Consider the following 19,909-nt stretch of genomic DNA (forward strand, 5'->3'; position numbering starts at 1 on the left):
GAAAGTACTATCATTCAGAGCCTCCGTGCTCTCTAAAACATGTAGTGTTATCAGTCCCACTAACATGATTGTTGTGGTTGTCCAGATCTTGCCGCTTCTGAGTATGTGGAACCAAAGTTTCAGCCATCAAGCTGTGGCTTTCTTCAGGATATAAAGAATGCCACAGCACAATGGCTGAAACTTTGATACCACATACTCAGATGTAGCAAGACCCTTGCCATAACTGCAACAATCATGATACCAACCACGGAATAGTACCACTACCTTTTATTTTTCAAGCCAGAGAACTCGAAAAATGGGCCCCTGTTTAGAAAGCTGTGCTAGCGGCTGGGGGTCCGGTACTGCTGACACAGCCCATTCATGGCTTTGTAAACAGGGGGGGGGGGGGGGGATAATCTTTTATCCTCCAAAATTTGAAAATATATATTCTGAGCTTCTAGGACGTGCTTGTCACTTTTTCTGCTTGCTTATTGTTGCCATCTACCCTCTCCTCACCCCTTATTACTGTATCCTGTTACAGAGGGTTAACTGCCAGAATTGTTTTATCATATTTATATCCCGTTCCATTCAAAGCTCTGGGTGGTTATAAAAGACATAACACAATAATTAAACAATACAGCAATAAAAACAAAAACATCTAATTTTCCTGTCTACAATCAGACCTACCTAAAAAAATCTAATTTTAGTTAAAACTAATAACAACAATCAAAAAGCCATGCTAATTACAGAGCACATACTGATTAGTAAATTACATTACCGTATGCTTCTTGGAATAACACTGTCCTTAAGCTTCTTCTTAAAATGAAGAAAAGAGATGATCTTATGGCCAAAATTCAGGGAGTCATTCCAAAACTTGGGCCTATTACTTTAAACATAGATCTCCTGTTCACATCTATCTAATTAAATGAAAAGAAAGAACTTCAAGTAAATCCTGACTATAGGAACAAAGAGCTCTAGGAAGCTGATAAAGTCACAAACTCAAGACAATAATGGATGAAATCATTTATGATGTGCTTTAAAAATCTAAAACAATCTAAACTTTCAACTCTTGTTCGACAGGCAACCAATGAAAATGTTTTTAAACTTGTGCAATATGGATGTACCAAGGCACACCAGCCAAAATTCTAGATTGTAATGTAATGAAATTCTTATGGGGGGGGGGTGCGGGTTTCTGCAAAATCAGGGACACAGGTGGAAATTGTATAACTGAGTGCCTCCACTTAGTTGGCCCAGAGGGCATGCGGTAATAGCCTAATCTATAAAGGAAAGTAGTGCTTAATTTCTTTTATAGAAACATGGCGGCAGATAAAGGCCATATGACTCATCCAGTCTGCCCATCCTCTGTAAACCCGTAATTCTTCCTGTTCTTAAGCGATCCCACATGCTTATCCCAATGCCTTTTTAAATTCTTGAACAGTCCCCGACTTCACAACCTCCACCGGAAGGGCCATTCCATTCCTCCACCCAGTGACGTAGAAAAGGTTGGCTGCCACCCGGGGCGATCGCCGCTACAGCACCCCCCCCCCCCCGGGTGCAGCGGCGTCCGTCTCCCCAGGGGTGCAGCATGACACCCCCTTCCCCAGCGCAATGACACCCCCCCTCCCAACGCATCAAGCCCCCCCCCACCCCGGCGCATCAAGTCCCCCCTGGTGCAATGACACCCCCCTCCCCGGGTGCATTCTTGCTGTTGAAGGGTGCAGAGAGCACCGCATGCCTGTCGGCTACCGCTGGCTCCCTACTCCCTCTGCCCCGGAACAGGAAGTAACCTGTTCTGGGACAGAGGGAGCAGTGGAACCAGTAGAGTCAACAGGCGCACGGCTGCTCTCTGCAACCCTCCAAGCAGCGTGCCACCCGGGGCGGACCGCTCCCACCGGCCCCGCCCTTCATACGCCACTGCCTCCACCACCCTTTCTGTTAAATAGTACCTTCCTTAGATTACTCCTAAGCCTATTCCCTCTTAACTTTGTTATATGCCCCCCTCATTCCAGAGCTCTCCTTCATTTGAAAAAGACTCTCTAGTGTAACCAGGTGTCTATGCACCTAACATTTAGGTATTCACACTTAGAGGGGCATAATCAAAACGGGCGCCCAAGTTTCCTGAGGACGTCCTCGCAGGGACTTCCCTGTGAAGGGGCGGGGAAACCCTTATTATCGAAACAAGATGTGTGACCATATTCATTTCGATAATACGGTCGTGGACGCCCAAATCATGAAATTTAGGTCGACCTTAGAGATGGTCGTCCTTAGACATGGTCGTCCCCGATTTTCGGCGATAATGGAAACCGAGGACGTCCATCTCAGAAATGACCAAATCCAAGTCATTTGGTCATGGGAGGAGCCAGCATTTCGTAGTGCATTGGTCCCCCTGACATGCCAGGACCAGGGGCCTAGCCAGTATGGGGGTTTCATGGGGGCCTGGGCCCCCGCAGATTCGCCCCTGGACCCTCCTGTTGACAAACCCGATGACCCCCCTCCCACCGCCGGCTACCTTTGCACATTGAGCGTGCAGGACATCAGACTAGAACGAAGCCGTGCGCAGGATTGGGAAGAAGAGGACCTTGGCTCGGCTGGCGGGAGTTGGGGCCCCTGCCAGCTAAGGTAGGCAGTGGCGGGAGAGGGGGTCAATCGGGTCGTCAGCAGGAGGAGTCAGCAATTGACGGGGGGATCAAAGTTGGTGGGGGAGTTTATCAATGGTGGGGAGGGGTTCAGCAATGGCGGGGGTTGGCAGCGCCGGGGGGGGCTAAAATGTGCCCCCTCACCTCGGTTCTGGACCCCCCTCCCGCCTGAAGTCTGGCTACGCCCCGGCCAGGACACCAACCGGGCACCCTAGGGGGCACTGCAGTGGACTTCACAAATTGCTCCCAGGTGCATACTCCCTTACCTTGGGTGCTGAGCCCCCCAACCACCCCCCCCAAAACCACTCCCCCCACAACTGTACAATACTACCATAGCCCTAAGGGGTGAAGGGGGGCACCTAGATGTGTGTACAGTGGATTTCTGGTGGGTTTTGAAGGGCTCACATTTACCACCACAAGTGTAACAGGTAGAGGGGGATGGGCCTGGGTCCGCCTGCCTGAAGTGCACTGCTACCCACTAAAACTGCTCCAGGGACCTGCATACTGCTATCGTGGAGCTGGGTATGACATTTTGAGGCTGGCATAGGAGACCCGGCAAAAAAATATTAAAAAGTTTTTTTTAGGGTGGGAGTGGGTTAGTAACCAATGGGGAGTAATGGACGGTCCATCCCCGATTCCTCCGGTTGTCATCCGGTCAGTTCGGGTACCTTTGTGAGGCTTGTTCGTAAGAAAACAATGGACCAAGTAAAGTTGCCCAAGTGCTCGTCAGGGACGCCCTTCTTTTTTTCCATTATCAGTCGAGGACGCCCATAGCGTTAGACATGACCCCAGTCCCGCTTTTGCTATGCTTCCGACACGCCCCCGTGAACTTTAGTCGTCCCCATCGACGGAAAGCAGTTGAGGACGCCCAAAACTGGCTTTCGATTATGCCGATTGTGGGTGACCCTGGGAGAAGGACACCCATCTCCCGATTTGTGACGAAAGTTGTGTGCCCTTCTCTTTTGAAATAAGCCTGCTAATCAACCATAGAGCTAGTGTAAGTGTGAGTGCCTAAGTATAGGAGGTATGTACACAACTTACATTACAGTACTCTGTAAGTTACATGAGTAAATGGGAGCCCTGCCCATGCTCTGCCACTATGTATGGCTCCCCTTGCACAATATGTGCTTTGTAAGTTAAGAGGGTATTTGAAGAATAGCACTTAGGTACCCTGCATGTGGTACATACATAAATGCTAGTATAGTACTGTCTGAATTATCCAACCTTCAGTAATCTGACCATACCGGCATATCCAACAGACCCCCCCCCCCCCCCCCCCCCCCAGTGATGTCTTTGCATTTATTTCTATTAACATCTTTGTTTTAGAACAATTTTTTGAAATTGGGAACTCTGTGCCTTTGTTTATGCATTGTTTTCCATATTATCTGACTTTTTACTTATCCAACAATGGGTCGGCCCTGTTTATGTCTGATAATCGAGACTGTAATGTATTCTAAAGATTTGCTTGCAAAATGCATAAGTATTGGTATGTGTTCCTAGCTCACGACAGAACACCCTCTCCCTCTGTATAATGAGGTTCCTTACGCCTCCACTCTATATTATGATATGGGGAAATCTGCATGAGGGTATGAGTTTCAGAGCTTCCTGCTTGATCTGACTTCAGTCTTTTTGTCCTCATTCTGGTCCCCTAACGCAGGATTACAGGGTGAACGTCTTCCTCCGGCAGCAGTGGAATGATCCTCGCTTGGCAATACCGAGAGTACCCAGATGATTCACTAGACCTCGACCCTTCCATGTTGGATTCCATCTGGAAGCCGGATTTGTTCTTTGCTAATGAAAAGGGAGCAAACTTCCATGAAGTCACCACCGACAACAAGCTGCTACGTATCTTCAAGAATGGAAATGTGCTGTACAGCATCAGGTACTCAGCAGGGAGGAACATCATGAGGTACCTACTGGGGAAGGAAAATGTGCAATGTACTGGAAAGCCTCCAGTCAAAGGGAGAATGGCAATGAAGGGCTCCCACCACCAAGGGAAAGTGTGATCTCTGTTCTCAAAGGGCTCTCGCCAATCCTGCTTCACTTGAGAGACACTCCTATATTTTTCTACAATAATTAACAAGGAGATCCTGGATGTTCCCAACAAACTCCCTTCTATCATATGATTGAAGAATCCCATCCCTACTATATCAGTTAACTCTAGGAAAGGGAGTAAAAGTCTGAGGGTGCATAAGGAAAGATTTTAGGAATTGTTTACAATACTTATAGGGAGTAATACTCAACAGGTCCTCTAAAGTTAGGCACCAGGATGTGTGCACTAAGTGCAAATTCCATATCAACAACTACAGTGTAGTTGTGTTATAGAATAGTATAAGTGAAATGGTGACCCTATTGGGTTCTTCAAGATAAGTGTTTATTTAAATGTTCTTGGCATAATCTGGAGTTTTGTTTGCACTTGCAACATTTTTCCAAAATAAGTTGGAGGTGTTTGACCAATGATTATGTTAATCAACCCTTTGCTTAAATAAGCAAGGTCTCTGAGATCTTTTCCTCCATGAAATTATTGTGAAATATAGAATATTTAAACACTATAGTATATAATCTTGACAAGGGGAAGCTGACATTCCTTTTCACTTGGCTATTTGTATATGTATATAACTGCTATTAATGCTACTTAGCACCAATCAATTCCAATTATAGCTAATAATTGGTTGTTAATGCCAATAGTGCCCAATTAAACAAGTTACATGCAAACTAACGATGTTCTGTAACTTGCACACACAAATTTGCACACGCATAAAATTGTGTATGCATGCTTATAAAATGAGGGGATACTTTGGAATATGTTATGAGTTTAATTATATCTTCCTGCACTGTTCTTCAATTGTTTGTAGGTGGAAATTTTTCTATATATTGCACATAAATTTAGCAAATGGACACATGCATACAACAAACAAATACATACAGGCCGCATAGCATGTGCAGCAGGAACACACATAAGTTGCCACTGATTTTCAAAAGGAAAGTGCCTGCATAGTTTCCCTCTCAAAATTGCTCTACCAGAACTATGGGGGTCTTTTACAAAGGTGCGCTAGCGTTTTTTGCATTACACATTCTCTAGGCTTCTACACGGTTAGCGCATTATAATTTTTAGCTCGTGCTAAAAATGCTAGCACACTTTTGCAAAAAGGTTAGTGAACAAATAGTTTTGAGAAAATCTAAGCACATACTTTCGAAAATTCAAAATCATGTATATAAATCCAAATCTCATCACAGCTCTGTCCCTGGGAACTTTCCTACTCATTGCAGGTAAAGAGTGTGTGTGAAATGGCAGGCGAAGGGCAATTCTCTAACCTAGGTGTTCACACTTATGCACTTGTTATACATGTAAATGTTTAGAATACTAGCACATATGTACCCACATACCCGCATAAGTGCAAGCACAGCACCTAAGCACTGTATGTAAATCTGCTTAACTTACTGAGCATGTATGTGCAAGGGGGACGTACACATGGCAGGACATGGGCAAGGCTCCCACTTATGTGCATAACTTAAAAAATACTGTAAGTTATGTGTATCCCTGCTTAATTCTTGCATTTAGGCACCCACACTTATACCAGCTCTATAACAGTTGTATTTTATAGCAAAACCTAGGCACCTAGAGGTTGTGGTGGACATTTTGAGGTTGGAGCTGCAGTGGGCATCGGTCCTGCTCTTGGATCACCCTAGACTATCAGGACTATAAAATGTGGGTGGGGGAACTATAGGGGGTAGGGGTAGAGTGAGGACCTGGTCAGGGACTTTGTATCATCAGGGATGAGGGGGGATCAGGATCTGGGGGAGGGAAGGAAACTTGAAGGGGTTGAGGGGGTAAAGTTAGCTGCTTCCCCTATGCAGGTCCCAGCTGATAATTCAGCCGGGGCCTGCATAAGTGTCTTATGCAGGCCCTGGCTGAATATCAGCAGGGGCCCAGATAAGATCCAGCAGCCAGCACATAATGGTATGGTCTCAGATATTCAATGCCAGTGCCTGGACATTTCTTGGCATTGAATATCCAGGCCTATCTATGTCGGTCAGTGTTTAAAAAAAATGCTAACCACCACTGGCTGAATATTAAACACCTCCGTTCCACCCATGGCTCTCCCATTTCCACACCCTTTTTTTCAAATCACATGTAAAGTTCAATTAAATTAATTAGTGCCAATAATTGTTTGATAAAAATTCAATTATTGGCACTAATTAACTCGTTATTCAATTAAATTGTGTACATAAATTTTTGGCAACTTTTATAGAATTAGGAGGATAATGACATAAATCGATTGCCTTTCTGTTTTGGGGGGCTCTTTTTGTATATTCATAAATTTGTAAAATGGCTGCTGCTAGTGTACATGCCAGAAAACATGCAGTCCTACATGTCCTTATTTCACAAAAGGCTCCACAAATCTTGCATAAAATATAGGAGGAATTGAGCACATCCCAACTGTACACCTGAAATACGATCTCTGCGACCCATCTACAATGGGCCCAATGGGCACTTAGGGGTAAATTCTATAAATAGCACCTAAAATATTGGTCCTGAAAAAAAACGCTTAAGAGGTTTTGTAAGCTGCACCTAAAGTTTGGCATGGTTTATAGAATTTACCCTTAAGCAGAGAGGTCACACGTAAATGTAAGCACCACAATTTGCACCAATGAAAACATGGTACAAAAGCCCGCACTGTAAATTTATGCGCAGAGCACCGGATATTCTATAATTACGCATGTAACTCAAAACCATGCCCCCGATCCGCAGAGAAACACCCATGACTTCCATTTCCGTGTCCCCTTTTTCAGGCCATGTATAAATTTTCGGCACAGATCCCATGCCTAACTTTACACATGTAATTATAGTTTTATTATAGTTTATTAAGAAATTTGGTATACTACTACCGGTAGTACAACCAGGCTGATCAAAGTGGTTAACAAAGTAAGATAAAACTTCAGAAAGAAAAAAAAGAAGAAAGGAACACCCAGTTTAGATGGGATAGTACTCATTTATCTAAGAGGAGGGGTCGCAAGAAAAATTGGCTCATTATTCTATTAAATTGTACGCATAAATCAGGGCCGTGCCTAAATTTTTGAACACAATTTTAGCTACTTTTATAGAATCAGGGGGTTAGCTCCTTAATTCAGGCACCTAGATCTTTTGAATTTTGGCCTGAAGTCAAAGTGGCAGATTTGGGAACTTTACATATTCTTTGGAATACCACTTTCCAGTCTTGCTGCTTCTCTGGGAGATGACAAAGAGTTTGTTCTCTTCTTTGTTATGGTGAGAAACAGGTGACTATCGGTAAAGCTCTATCATTTTCCTATGTGTATAGAAAACTCCACCACCCCCCCCCCCCCCCCCCCCCCCCCCCCCCCCCCCCCCCCCCCCCCCCCAGGATTCTTCCTACCTCCAGTCCTCTTCCCTACTATAAAACATATTCACTATTTTATTTTAACATGCTTTCTTTTCTTCTGATTGTGGAAGGTTGACCTTGATCCTGTCCTGCCCTATGGACCTCAAGAACTTTCCTATGGACATTCAGACCTGTACCATGCAGCTAGAGAGCTGTGAGTATCAGAAGTGATACAAATGTGTTAAAGTGTTATGTAAGACTGAATAAAATGGCATGTGGAAGGGCATGCATCCAGAAAGAGTAGATGACCACAGACAGATTGTCCACTCTTCATTTAGCTATTGTCTCAGAGCACTTCAGACTCAATAATCCAATTTTCTGGACTTGTAAAGCCCCAAAAAGCTTTAATATTAGACCTTGAAATGATCAGGTGAAAACAGCCACTTCATAATCAACATGAACAGTTGAAGGAATGGGTGTTTTGTTAGGGACAGTCCCATTTTAGACAGGTTGCATACATCAGAATTGATCTTAAATCCTAACTCTTGTCACTTGCCAACATTTTTGCCAATCATACTAAATATAGCAATAAATCATGCAACAGAGTATGCTATTGTGGGAGGAAAAAGCCTCAGAGCCCTGTTTCATAACAACATAAAAATAGCTATACTGAGTCAGAGCAATGGTCCATCTAGCCCAGTATCCTGCCTCCAACAGTGGCCAATTCAAGTCACAAGTACCTGTGAGAAACCCAATTAGTACCAACATTCCATGCTACCAATCGCACAGCAAGCAGTGGCTTCCCCCATGTCCATCTCAATAATAGACTATGGACTTTTCCTCCAGAAACTTGTCCAAACTTTTTTAAACCCAGATAAGCTAACCGCTGTTACCACATCCTCCAGCAGTGAGTTCCAGAGTTTAACTATTCTTTTAGTGAAAAAATATTTCCTCCTATTTGTTTTGTTTCCATGTAACTTCATTGAGTGCCCCCTGGTCTTTGTACTTTTTGAAAGAGTGAAAAATCGATTCACTTTTACTAATTTTACACCACACAGGATTTTATAGACCTCAAATATAACCTCCCGTAGCTGTCTGTTTTCCAAGCTGAGGAGGCCTAACATCCTTAGCCTTTCCTCATATGGGAGGAGTTCCATCCCATTTATCATATTGGTCACTCTTCTTTGAACCTTTCAGTGGTACAACTGTTAGTATATTTCAAGTCATTGGCATAAAAAATCTCCCCATGCAAAGCATTAAAACTCTGTGTAATGCCAATTTCACTGGTAACCTGAAAATCAGACTTGTAAGAAATTGGAAACAACTTAGCTTTCAAAAACATGCTTGGAAACTTTCACTTTGTGGATTCCTACCAAAGTTTCGCCTAAAGCTGTTTCAAGGTGTCTTACTATTCAATGCTCCTGTACTGCCTACATTTACAGTGTGCGTTTACATGTAAGTTGTGCTGGAACACTGGGACTGTGGCCACAGTCAGTGGGGAGCCACAGAGTGAAATTTGGGGAAAATCCACTGCTTATTTCTAGGATAAGCAGCATAAAATGTATTGTACTGTTTTGGGATCTTGCCAGAAACTTGTAACCTGGATTGGCCACTGTTGGAAACAGGATGCTGGGCTTGATGGACCTTCAGTCTGTCCCGGTATGGCAACACTTATGTACTTAATTAAATTCTGGAATGTGTTGCCAGAGAACATGGTAAAAGGTTAGTAGGGTTTAAAAAAGGTTTGGATAACTTCCTAAAAGAAAAGCCCATAAGCCGTTATTATGATGGAATTGGGGAAAATTCACTGCTTTTTTTTAGGATCAGCAGCATAAAATCTATTTTACTGTTTTGGGATTTTGCCAGGTACTTGTAACCTGGATTGACCACTATTGGAAACAGGATACTGGGCTTGATGGACCTTCGGCCCATCCCAGTATGGCAACACTTATGTTCTTATGTTGCATGATTTATTGCTTTATTAAGTGTGAATGGCAGAAATGTTGGCAAGTGAGAAAAGTTATTGAGATTGATATATTCTCTTGATTTCCTCTATTTGATTTTGGATGTACAATAAGTCAGAATTGAGACATGCAGGTCAATATGTCCCAAGTTTCACTAGTATTTTAAAACAGAATCTGTTGACATACTCCCATGTTTATTACGCTGTGCGGCAATGCTGACACATTTCATTCAAAGCGAATGGGTTGTGTCAGCATTAGTGCACGGCAGCTGCTAGCGCAGCTTAATAAACAAAGGGGATAGAGCCTGTTCTAAAATACAGGAGAAATGGACATTTATGTGCCAGGTGTGTGCAGTATAAACGTCTATTTTAACAAGCTAAACATAGAAAATAGGGGCAGGTTCAAAGCCAGCACATAAATGGTATGTACCTGCACATAGATTTTATATTGCACAGTGGCAACGTAACCTTTTATCTTTGTGACTTTAGAAACATAAAACTGTGTGTTATACTGACACTATCATAGTGACCAGTTTCACTTGCTAGTTTGGCATTCGAGTGGGGAGGGGGAACCGCTTGGGGATTAAAGGGGCAACCTCCCCTAATTCCTCCAGTGGAGCGCTGCTCAATAGGAGCAGTTTGCCAAAACCTTAATGTGCTTGGTAGCAGGCATAACTCTCAATGCTGATCTTTTAGGACATAGACGTTTGATCCCTTTCTGAAATGTGGAATAAACATATGTTTATCTGACATGCCCTTGTCCTGCCCAAAGCACACCCAGACCATGCCCTCTTACCATTTGCATGCACTTTAGTTTGAAACATGCATATCCCACCTTGTAAAATAGTGACTTAGACATTTATCCTGCATAAATGTTTAAGGGCTCCTTTTACTAAGCGGCGGTAAGCCCAACGCAGGCTTACCACTCGCTATATAGGAAGTACCACCGGGCTACTGCAGTAGGTTGACGGTACTTCTGACCCCTAACATGCTGTCATTTCCGGCGCTAAAAAAAATAATTTTTGTAGCGCTGGAGTGTACCCTGCGGTAATCAGGCACTGCCGCGTGCTGCCAGATTACTACCAGGTTAACTCAGGAGCCCTTACTCCCAAAATGGCCATGCAGCCAGTGCCGGCTCCCTTTTGCAGCAGCTTGGTAAAAGAGGCCCTAACTGCTGGTTTTTGCTGTCTCAAACGTGAATAAGGCTTGTATAATGAGGGCCACAATATCATAATACAAAATTGCATCAAGAAAAATCCAGAAAAGTAGAAGCAATTCATTCTATAAACAAGTTGAGAAAATGTTTTTGTGTCCCCTGGTATGATCTGCATTTTATCATTATTTATTTATTTATTTATTTGATTCATTACCCCGCCTTTCCACAAAGGTGGTGGACTACAATTCATATGGCAAAACAATCACCTCTCAAAAATACAATCAAAGAACAACACAGTTATACAAAACAATAAACACAATCTCACATACTGCAACTCCAATTGAAGGAATTAAAGCCCATAACTCCCTCCTTCAAAGCAATAGAGACAATTTTAATAAAAAATAGATCATTTAAAATAATAAGCCTTCGGCAATTTTCAAAAATTAGGGAAACTCTGTTAAATGCAGAGTTCATATAGGATATTATTCCAGAACAGAAGGGGATCTCACAAAAAGGCTCTGTTCTTCACTAAAGCTAATGTAACATCCCAACCAAAGACAATCATCCTGAGAGCGCAACAGATGCAAGCAATCACTGAGATAACATAGCCCCATCCCATGAAGAACCTTGAATGGCTTGCGAAAAATATTAGTGGAGACTCTGTAGGTAGGGGGTTAAAATGGTTTTATGATTTATCATTTATTCAGTACTTACTATATTGCCTTTAGTAAAACAATAAAATGGTTTACATCCAATAATTATTGGTAATTAACTAAATGTAAAAGAAAGGAATGTCATAATCAAGTAGAATAGAAATAAATTTTGAAAAAGAATGGAACAAATAAAACCAATGAAGAGTATCTATATTATTTACAAGTAATCAGACACCTAAATTAGGCGCAGAGGGGGAGATCTGAAACATCGGTGCTGAAATCAGTGGTGCACCTAAATTCTAAGTCACGAAAGTTGAAAAGGGGGCATAGCCATGAGCAGGGCGTGGGCATTTCTAAAATCTATGCTCATTATTATAAACACCTGCTCTCCCCCAGATTCTATATATCATGCCTAGAGATCCATGTCAATATTGACATGGATTCTATAACAATGCATGTAATTTAACAAGCTTAATGAGCGCTGATAACAGCATTTAACAAGCAATAATGAGCACTGATTAGAATTTAGGTGCACAAGTCGCTAAGAGTATTTTGAAACAATGTGCATCAAACTTCTAACACACACAGGCAAAAAGGCGTATGGAAATGGGAGTTTCGTGTGCGTTCTGAAATTTACATGCCTAGTTATAAAATATGGCCCAGTGTGCCTAAATCTATGCACTGGGATCTACGCCACATTTTCGTTGGTGTAAATGGATGTGCGTAGATTTAGGCACTGAAATATCAACTAAGCATATTCTATAAATGACACCTAAATCTAGGCACCCATTAACGAATACACTTAGTCGGCACTGACTTCAGCGCCGATGTTTTAGACGCCATCTATAGAATCTCCCCCTCGTCTAAATGGACATGACCAAACTTGGTTGCATGGGGAGGCGCTCGGTGGATTCTATATACCGCACAGAAATTTAAGCCTATTCTATAAAATTTAGGCGTACGTCACAGAATACACCTAGGTGTATTTTTTTACTGCAGAAATTTTTTTAGGCGCCATATATAGAATCTAGCCCAGTGTGTGGAAATGTCCCATATTACCATACACTAAGGTCATTTTCTACCATGGTTTAGTAAAAGGTCCCCAAAGCGCATTATAGAAACAGAGAAAAAGAGATAATGATATTAGATAAAGGTCAGGCAGTCAGCCCATCATATTATCTTCTATCTCTTCCTCACCCTAAGAGATCCCACATGCCTGTATCATGCTTTCTTAAATTCAGATACAGTCCTTGTCGCCACCATTTCCACAAGGAGGTCGCTCCACACATCCACTAACCTTTCTGTAAAGAAGTATTCCCTTAGATTACTTTTCAGTTTATCCCCGTTCAACTTCATCATATGCCCTCTCATTCCATAGCTTCCTTTCAGTTTAAAGAGACCTGCATCCTGTGCATTTATGCCGCAATGATATTTAAATGCCTCAATCTCCTCTCTCTCTCATCTTCCTTCCAAAGTATACATATTGAGATCTATGGGTCTGTCTCTTTATGCTTTATGATGAAGACCATGTACAAACATGACCACTCGAGCAGCTACATTCTGCAAATTGCCTACAGTTTTGTAGATAATCCCACATATATAATGCATTTCAGTAGTCCAGTCAAGCTGTCACCTAGGCATGAATAAGATCTAAAAAATAGCTTCAACTTCCATTTGCAAAGATGTCTGATAGTTTTATCTATATTTATTTATTAGAATTTATGTACCACCTTTTTGAAAGCACTCACTCAAGGCTGTGTACAGCAAGAATAAGTCAAACATAAGTAATAGATTATTACAGCAGTAAAAATATTCAAATAACAATACAAAGTATGGCGTAGTATGCTACACTACAACATCAAAACATTTTAATATATATAATAGGGTGTAAGCCACTGGTTCCCATGGAAACCTATCTCCAAAGCTGGCTCAAAAAATAACCTTAATTATGAACAACAATTCTTATGAGTAACACAATACCATCCAAACCAAACTGAGGATGCAAGACCTACAGCTTAGATTTACCGATCAATAAAAACCTAGGCTCCCTTGGGTTCAGTTTGTACATACGTTTTCAAAAGTTTGTTCTCTCTCAGAAACACTCTTTATCTCTTTCTCTAAGAAACACACACTTACTTTCTCTTTGACTTTCCATCATTAAACCTCAAGGTAGCAGGTATTAACCTTAAGTTTTCTTATGGCCAAATTTATATAGTGTGCTCAAGAGTTGGAAATGGAAAAAAATTGTATGCGTTGCGGCCTTTATCTATACAAAAAAAACACTGCATATCCCAATACTTTCCAAAAAATATGATCTAATATATATTTTACAAAGTTTATTTGACCATTTACTAATAATGTATTTCCCATTCAATACTGGGTAACTCAGCTAGTTTAAGATAATTGTTGGTCATTCAGCCCATAAAAGCTGCTAAGTCTGCATTAACCATCCCTACCTAGAGATTACTGATCTCTGGACCCAGTCAGCCTAAATATGGTAGCCAATGTGGTACTCCTTAATCCAGTGATTCCCAAATCTGCCCTGGAGGAACCCCAGCAAGTCAGGTTTTCAGGATATCCACAATGAATATGCATGAGATCAATCTGTATACCAAGGAAAAGGCAGTGTTTGCATATCAATCTCAATTCATTGTGGATATTCTGAAAGCTCTTTGGCCAGAGATGTTTAAATAAAATATTTTTTAAACTTAAAACACAGTTAGATCCTACTCTAAACCTCAATAACAGAGAAAGATAACCCCACTGAATAATAACTCAGACAAAAGAATATAAATTATTAAACAAAAATATTCCATAGTATGTATCCTTGTGTGAAAAAGGAATATGAGTCTTTCATTCAAGTAACTGGTTGCACTTCCTTGAGCAGCATCTTATTGTAACAGTTGATCAGTCACATCAGCCTTGAGGAATTTTGGCACTTTCTTGCATACATAACTGTTTCCACTCTGTGACATTTTTTTGAGGGGTGGGCTTGTTTGTATGTAGATTCCGTGTAAGGTATTAAATAGGATTTAGGTCAGACTAATCCAAAATATGAAATCTCTCCTTTTTTGCATATTTGTAATAGATTTACTTGAATGTTTAGGGTTGTAGTCTTGTCTTGTGCATGAACTACTTTCAACTCAACTTCATTTCATAGATGGATGGCCTGATATTCTCCTCAAAAGTTTTGATATAAGGCAGAATTAAGAACATAAGATAAGCCATCTTGAGTCAGACTAAGGTCTATTGAGCCCAGCATCCTCTCTCTAACAGAGGCCAGTCCAGGTTGCAAGAACCCAGCAGATCATAAGAGCATAAGAATATCCATACTGGGTCAGACCAATGGTCCATCTAGCCCAGTATCCTGCTTCCAACAGTGGCCAATCCAGGTCACAAGTACCTGGCAGAAACCCAATTAGTAGCAACATTCCACGCTACCAATCCAGGGGCAAGCAGAGTGTTGTCTGCAGTGACACCTAGGTCTTTTTTTTTTTGTTGAATGCTGACTCCTAAGGTGGACCCTAGCATCAGACAACTATGATTCAGATTATTCTTCCCAATGTGCATCACTTTGCATTTCACCACATTAAATTTCATCTGCCATTTGGATGCCCAGTCTATTTGAAGATGGCTAGTGTTCCATACGCCTCCATATTTTAAGGTGTTAACTCTCTGTTGCTACATTTGTGAAGTTATGTTGTGACTAGTTATGGCTAAAAGGAAAGAGAACTTTCCATCACCAAACACCAAGACTCATCAAACCACAATTCTGCCTTTCTTAGTTAAATAGGAGTTTCTAGGGATAGAACTAGGACCTCACTGAGTAGCAGCACTGAGACATCTTCCCCCTACCTCCATTCCATCCAGGGGTGTGCTGGTAAATTGTTAACAGGGGGCTCTCTCTCGCCAGCAAAGTAAAAGAGAATCCAGGAGGGGCCCAAGCCCACATTTTGGGATCCATTTGTTAAAGTAGCCATGGAGAACCGGCTCCCAAAATTCTTAAAAACTTAACAAACGGCTCTTGAGAGCCTGTGAGAGCCTGCTCCAGCACACCACTGATTCCATCCCCTCCTAAGAACTAGCCTGTTCCCCAGTCCAAACATTGTGCAGCCTTGCAAATGTTCAAGACAGGATTTTATTAAGTCTGGTCAATACCTGATTTTGATGAGGATTCCTTTCAGTGAACCTCTGTTCCAGCAGGGGGACTAGGCATTGAGGTCAGAGTCGGAGTCAGATGACGATTCACTTGCAGCAACTGAAGAAACCAGAGTGGAGGAGCCTGGCTTGGCATCAGTCTTGTGAGCTCTGATGAGGTCATCAGTGAGCATGGTTGGGAAATCTGGAGTGCATGGAGGAGAAAGAAAGCTTTGCTCTGAATCTGCATTTGACCCCTTTTAAACTGAGAAATACCACTGGGACCCAGGCACATCATTTAACAAATGATACTCTATTTGTAAGTGATCAACCAGTGGGGGATCTGATTTCTTTGAGAAATCAATGACCCATTATGCTTTTTAATGCTAGGAATGTTAAAACCCCTAGTTCGCTGAATGTTATATCTTTCTCTGGGGAAGATTTGGTCCAGTTTCCGAAAGAATGCAAGTAATAAACCTACTCTTGCTGATTTGCAGATAACACCGTGCATGGTGGTGGTAAAGGTTCATAATTATATCCACAAACTCAAAATTTTGAGAGGTTACCATCAAAAGAAAGACACTCTGACATATGCTGGAGTACAAGTTAAGATTTTTTAGGATTATTCTGCCTCAGTTCAGGGGAGACGGCGGAAATTTTCGCCACTATGTTCCAACTTGATTGCGAGGGGAGTGCGTTTTGCTCTTCAATACCTGGCAACATTGAAAATATCGATAGATGGTGCATGGCACTCCTTTGAGTCACCAGAACGAGCAGAGGCAGCTTTGGCTGGCAAGGAAGAACTCATGGACACTAAGAGGCATATTTTCAAAGCACTTTGGGAGGCTAAGTTCCATAGGTTTCTATGGAACTTTGGGAGGCTAAGTGCTTTGAAAATGAGCCTCTAAGTGACTAAAATATGGTATACAGCAATATGGATGATGGTGAGGCAGTATCACACTAGTTTGCATTAGTAAGACGCAGTGTAAAAAGGTGAAATTTTGTCAATATCATGTCCCAGGGCAGTTGGCTAATCAATTTTACATATTAGGGGGGTGAAGTCCCCTTTGCACAAGTAGGTGATCCCAGGTCCTTCGTCACATTTGGTAGCGCAGGCAAAATTAAGGGCTTTATCAGTGAGGGGGGAGGGGAGAATGGCGGGGGGGTTCAGGGGGTTGGGGAAGTGGTGGTTGGTGGAGGAGTGGAGTTGGGTGGGTGGGGGGGAGTGATGAGGAGATATGCAAAGGTCAAGGGGAAAGGCAGAGATAAAGAGAAGCGGAAGTATGACAGTGATGTTCGAATGATGATGGGGAGTGGGCTGGGTGCCTGGGGGTTCAAATCAGGAGATTGTCCTTTTTACACTTAGCCTTCCCACACAATTTGTGGGATGACCTCACATAACGGTTTGCGTCTCTTAACTTAGAACCTGGGGGGGGTTATGTCTCCCATTAAACGCGCCAAATTATATCCTTTTTGTCCGAGTTACTTATACAGTGGGATTATATTTTTTCTTAGCAGAGTTTAAGTTGGTATCTTATCATAAACTGTGCTACAGTACAGAGCATCCTTGGGGTTCATACATTTTTTCTCAGCACTGTACAGATACCATACACTGAATGAAAAAAAGAAAAAAAATATCCCTGTGCTAATAACAAACTATTTACAAACACTGGGAGATATGATTCAAAAAGGTTTGTAGATCTCCCATGATGGGCTGAGTCATCCCACAAGTGAGATGCTGGAAACATCTTTCTGTAATGTGAAAGCAAAAATAGAGAAATTGGTGTAAGATTAAACCTCCCAGGGACCGTGCAGGCTGCCCATTTACCTTGCCTAATGCAAGATTCCCAGCTTTATATTTACATTTTACCATTAAGACCTCATGTGCTGAGCAAAAGAGAGCCTGGGTCAGTCAACACCATTTTGAAACATGGTAGTAGAGGACTAGAAGTGAATTAGTACTTTTGTCCCTCGAAGGCCCCCAAAATTTAGGGGCCATCCAGAGAAGTCTCTAGAGTAGGATAACTTTTTGAAGAGGACTCTTTTGACAGAAAGGGTGAGGCTTGAAGCACCAGAAGGGAGCTTAAGTACCACTAACATTTTCTAAACTTATGGATAGAAATGTGGGGTGGCTGGTTGAGAAAGTTGTCCCATGGAAATTTTTTTCAGGGAGAGTGAGGGACTTTTTCAGGACCTGGAAACCCCTTTCAGAGATGGAGATTATAGTATAAGTGTCGATCATCATATATTGCTGTGCCAGTTTTCCACATTAGAAATTGTGGCAATGCAGAAAAAGTTCCTGTGGGATTTACTAAACTCTGGTTTAATAAATCATGTAGGAATTTTTCAACAATAAAGCAGCAAGAGAACATGCTGTTCACCAGATGGTTTAATACATTGAACCTAAAGAAAAAGGTAATCCCCTTGTCCCAAGTTGCAAAGGAGTTATGGAGGCTGCCCTTGCATGAGGGCGCCTTGACAAAATATTAGCAGGGTGGTTTGTCGTTGCCTTTGCCAGTCATGTTTACTTACCCCCACCACCACCACCACCACCACCACCAAGAGTGGATGAATGGCTGAGTTGGCCAGAGGCCAGCTACCTGACACATCCCAGTGTGGGATCTGAATTAAGGTTGTGGGCACAGTTGGCAAGCAATCTACTGATGCATCACAGGCCTCACATTGGCCAGTCTAACTTACATAGTAACATAGTAAATGACGGCAGATAAAGACCTGTACAGTCCATCCAGTCTGCCCAACAAGATAAACTCATTTTACATGGTATGTGATACTTTATATGTATACCAGAGTTTGATTTGTCCTTGCCTTTCTCAGGGCACAGACCGTAGAAGTCTGCCCAGTACTGTTCTTGTACTAACATAAGTACATAAGTAATGCCATACTGGGAAAAGACCAAGGGTCCATCGAGCCCAGCATCTTGTCCACGACAGTGGCCAATCCAGGCCAAGGGCACCTGGCAAGCTTCCCAAACGTACAAACATTCTATACATGTTATTCCTGGGATTTTGGATTTTTCCAAGTCCGTTTAGTAGCGGTTTATGGACTTGTTCTGAAGGTAACATTGAAGCCCCTTAAAATGAGGTTCACCTGCAGTCGACTGACACTAGCAGCGGCCAAGAGTAAAGGAAGCACTTAATTCCCAGAATATACCAGTAAACCAGGGTTAGAACTCCAGTTAATACAGCCAGAGCCTCCGGATGCAGGGCAAGGCTTACTTGTCTGTAAAATGATGGGATTACAGTGACAGTTCAGCCTTACAGCTCGGGAAGCTGCAATGCGCTGTCAGTCAAGGCCAGCTAGCTGGGTTAAGATGAATGTAAATGGAGTACACTTTTAGTCAGTTTTCTGTGAACTAGAGATACTGAGCAAAAGAGAGGGGAAAATATTGTGTTGGCATTTTTCTCTCTTGGCGTCTTGCCATGTTTCAGCCACAGAGCGGCCATCTTTTCTTCTTTCTTTTTCTCTAGTTTATCATGCTATTTATTTTCCCTCTCAGCATTTTTTTGAAACAGGAGCCACAGCAGGTTCAAAAATCTGAGTATTGCACCTGATGTCTGGATAATGGCTGACGCCTAATATTCAGATAGAGTGGTGACCAGCTGTATTATCTGGATAGCAGGGAAATTCAGTCCGCTTTCCGGATAGACAGCTTAGGACACTCTTTTTGCCATCCTAAGTTGTCCAGACACCGGAATGAATATCACTGCTCTCTGGATAACTCTGGGGATCAGCCATGCTTCTCTCACCCTCCACCCTAGCATTATGTAGATAGTGCCGGTGTGGCCACTAATGATTTTCAACAGTGCTATCGAGATACTGCTGCTGAAGTTCAACAGATAGACCCAGCCAGCAGCACTTATACACACAGCAAGTGCAGCTATACGGATAAATGCTCCTCAGCATTAACCTTGTTGACTTTCTTGTATTATGCCCCTTTCTCCCTATTGTCCTTTTTCTATCATTCAACACTGCCTATGCATTCTTTTTATTTATATCCTTCTGCTGTATCCTGTTACCTTCCT

At 42.3% G+C, this 19,909-nt stretch overlaps 1 protein-coding gene across 1 annotated transcript in view; it reads left to right on the forward strand.

Moving 5' to 3' along the window:
• Window positions 1-19,909, forward strand: part of GLRA4 (glycine receptor alpha 4) — an 80,140-nt gene that overhangs the window by 28,140 nt on the left and 32,091 nt on the right. Inside the window, 3 exon segments of the mRNA XM_030209841.1 lie at window positions 4,273-4,326; window positions 4,328-4,497; window positions 8,089-8,171. Coding sequence (XP_030065701.1) covers window positions 4,273-4,326; window positions 4,328-4,497; window positions 8,089-8,171 — 307 coding nt within the window.

The sequence above is a fragment of the Microcaecilia unicolor genome, chromosome 7 (assembly GCF_901765095.1).
Source record: "Microcaecilia unicolor chromosome 7, aMicUni1.1, whole genome shotgun sequence".
NCBI classification, from domain to species: Eukaryota; Metazoa; Chordata; class Amphibia; order Gymnophiona; family Siphonopidae; genus Microcaecilia; species Microcaecilia unicolor.